General features: G+C 63.5%; 1 protein-coding gene across 1 annotated transcript; it reads left to right on the forward strand.

The window, feature by feature from the left end:
• Window positions 1-14: 14 nt before the first annotated feature.
• Window positions 15-2,384, forward strand: LOC121672527 (deoxyguanosine kinase, mitochondrial-like). The gene is given in 7 exon segments (XM_042045197.1): window positions 15-180; window positions 257-391; window positions 393-439; window positions 875-1,022; window positions 1,324-1,439; window positions 1,544-1,643; window positions 1,930-2,384. Coding segments are annotated over 6 exon segments (606 nt in total). The 5' UTR covers window positions 15-180; window positions 257-286; the 3' UTR covers window positions 2,020-2,384.
• The last annotated feature ends 800 nt before the right edge of the window (window positions 2,385-3,184 follow it).

Consider the following 3,184-nt stretch of genomic DNA (forward strand, 5'->3'; position numbering starts at 1 on the left):
CCAAATCCCCAGGGTCCAGAGCTGGGGGGACACCCAGGCTCACCCCACTCTTCCTCCGTTCCCGCAGCCGTGGGGAAATCGACCTTCCTGAAGCTGCTGGGTGCCACCTTCCCGCAGTGGCACCTGGTGACAGAGCCCGTGGCACAGTGGCGCAAGGTGCCGGCCGGCGGCGCTGCCCAGGTAACGGCGATTCCGGCCGCGCCCGGGCCCCGCCGGCCCCACACCGGCCCCCTCATCCCCCACCCTGCCTCCGCAGGCGTCCGTGGGCTCGGCCAACCTGCTGCAGATGATGTACCAGGAGCCAGCCCGCTGGTCCTACACCTTCCAGACCTTCTCCTGCATCAGCCGGCTGAAGGCGATGCTGGAGCCGCCGGACGAGGGGCCCCCCCGGGACCCCCCACCCCGTGAGGGTCTTTGAGCGCTCTGTGTTCAGTGACAGGTACCCGGCACCCCAAAAACAGCAGGGAAAGAGGGATGAAGGGATGGGATGGGACAGGGAGCATCCGCAGCAGCCGGGTTGTGATGCTGGGTCCCCAGGGTAGCAGAGCCACCGTCCCCAGTGGCTCCCAGAGCGATGCTTTATTTCAGGAATGGGATTTTGGGGTAATTTGGGGGGTCTTTAACGATTTTTGGGGGCTGCCCTATCCTCACCTATGTCCGGTGGCAGCGTGAAGCCCTTTGGGTGATGTTGGGCTCGGTGGGGCTGAGCTGTGCTGGGCACTGCACGTGCCCCAAATCAGGGATTTTCACCTCAATTTAACCACCTGCAGCTCCTCGTCGGTGCAAAAAAAGCCAAACAAACAAATGGCTGCGAAACCTCCTGGGCGTGGGGGGTGACGGAGCTGCCCGGTGCCCTCTCTCCATCCCTTCCCAGGTACGTCTTTGCCAAGAACCTCTTCGAGGCCGGGCACCTGCAGCCCCTGGAATGGGCCATTTACCAGGACTGGCACGATTTCCTGCTGCGGCACCTGGGGGCCCACGCCGCCCTCCACGGCTTCCTCTACCTGCAGGCCAGGCCCCAGGTGGGTGCCGGGTGCAGGAGGCGACCAGGCCCACTTAGATCCCGGCAGAATTGCCAAAATGTTGGGGTTTAACCAAAAGTCGCCGCCCTGGAGGAGCAGGGCCTGCTTCTCTTCCCATGGGAATGCCGGTGGGAGTTTTGCCGTGGATTCTGGAGTGGGTTTTGGGGAGAGGGGGCTGCAGCATCTCCCACGGTGCTGCTTCACTTGATGCCCACGTCCCTTCTCTCTCCCACTGACCTCCCATGTCCCTGCATCCCGTTATCCTCCCGTTTCTCCATCTCATCCGTCAATATCCGCCCAGACGTGCCTGGAGCGGCTGCGGCGGCGGGCGAGGAGCGAGGAAGGTGGGATCCAGCTGGGATACCTGCAGCAGCTCCACGCCCAGCACCAGCACTGGCTGGTGGACAGGACCACGGAGTGAGTCCCAATCCATGGCTGGCACCCTGGGCTGGGGCTTTGGGGTGACCCCCAGTTTGGGGGGTGGTTTTTGGGGGGTTTTAATCCCTCCCTCCCTCCTGCAGGATCCACTTTGCGGACGCGCAGCGCGCGCCCGTCCTGGTGCTGGACGTGGACAAGGACTTCGAGCACGATGTGGCCCTGCAGGGCGTCCTCATGGCACAGGTGGGGTGGCACAGCCTGGTGGCTTCCCGGTGCCATCAGAGCCACGCTGGCTCCGAGCCTCCACCTGCGCTTCAGTTTTCCTTGGAAAAAATAACTTTGGCATCGTGGGTCCGAGTTGGTTTAAACCTCAGGTGTCCCAGCGCCATCCCGGTGCCATCCCGGTGCCACCCCAGTGCATTCCTACACCATCACTGTGCCAGGGCCATGCCAGTTCCAACCCCACACCATCCCAGTGCCATCCCGGTGCCACCCCAGTGCCACACCCTCAGTCACGTTCTCCTTGCAGGTGGAGGCCTTCGTGGCATCCCTGAGCGCCGGCACTTCACCGTCACCTCCCGACCCTCTCGGAGCCGGGGAAGGGGCATCGTCCTCCTGAAGACCCCGATCCCAAGGACAAGGGACATGTCCTGGTCCCCTGCCGCGCCCTCAGCCCGTTTGTCCTGGGCGAGGGGTGGATTTGAGGCGGATCCTCAGAGGCGCAGCCGTGTGAGGAGTTTTGGGGGCAGAGGGGGCTCCCCGTGCTCGGGGGACCAGGTCCTTGCTGTGACCCCCTCCCCACCTTTAGGGATCCCCAGATGGGGGTGCTCCCTGAGGTTGGTTTCGTGCACTGGTTGAATTCCGACGGAAAATCCCCGCCTTTGTACCCGACCCCCGTACTTTGTTATTTTGTTATTTTGTTTTTTTGGTTTTTTGTATCTAATTTTTTCCCCTTAAATTAAGATCAAATCCCTGCGGAGCTGCTCCGTGTCTGCGACCGGGGGGAGTGCAGGGTCAGGGCGGCTCTAGGGGGACACGGGGGGACATTATTCCCTCAGTTTTGGGGTGTTGTGATGGGGGGGGAGCAGTGCCCTGGGGCTCTCCCAGGTGTGGGTCAGGCTGGGCTGGATTTGGGGCAAAACTAACGGGATTTGGGACCTGCTGGGGGGGGGGGTTGCTGGTGGGGGAGGGCATTGGGTCTTTAGGGGGGACACCTAAAAGGGGGGGGGATGGTGCTCGGCCTTTAGTGGGGTTGTGAGACCCTACATAAACACGGGGGGGGCGGGGACTGGGAAGGGGGGGCGGGGTTGGCGTGGTGAGGGGGATTTGGGAGGCGGAGGGGTAGGATATAGGGCCGGGAGGGGGGGGGAACCTGGGGTGGGATAACTTGGGGGGCTGTGGAGCAGGATATGGGCAGCACAGGAGCCGGGCTGCCATCCCCCCGGGATTTTCCCCGGAGACCCTACAATAACACAGAGCGAGACCCGCACAGACCCCACTGGCGACCCTACAAAAACAACAACAGAGCACCCACAGCTGACGGCCCTACAAAACCAACGCGGTGCCGCAACCCCCCCCCCCACGACAATCCTATAAAAACAACCCGGCGCACCCCGACATCCAGCGACCCTACAACAACAACCCCAAACCAACAACGGCCCGGCGCACCCCCACACCCAACAACCCCACCACAAACACCCCCACACAACTCGCAGCCCCCTTCTCCCCCGCTCCCCCGGGCCAGCACCGGGGCCCCCTCCCCGTTCCCCCCCCCCCCCCCCCCC

This window comes from Corvus kubaryi, unplaced genomic scaffold, assembly GCF_017639235.1.
Source record: "Corvus kubaryi isolate FWS band 111438036 unplaced genomic scaffold, C.kubaryi_AGA036_p1.0 62652, whole genome shotgun sequence".
In the NCBI taxonomy this organism is placed as follows: Eukaryota; Metazoa; Chordata; class Aves; order Passeriformes; family Corvidae; genus Corvus; species Corvus kubaryi.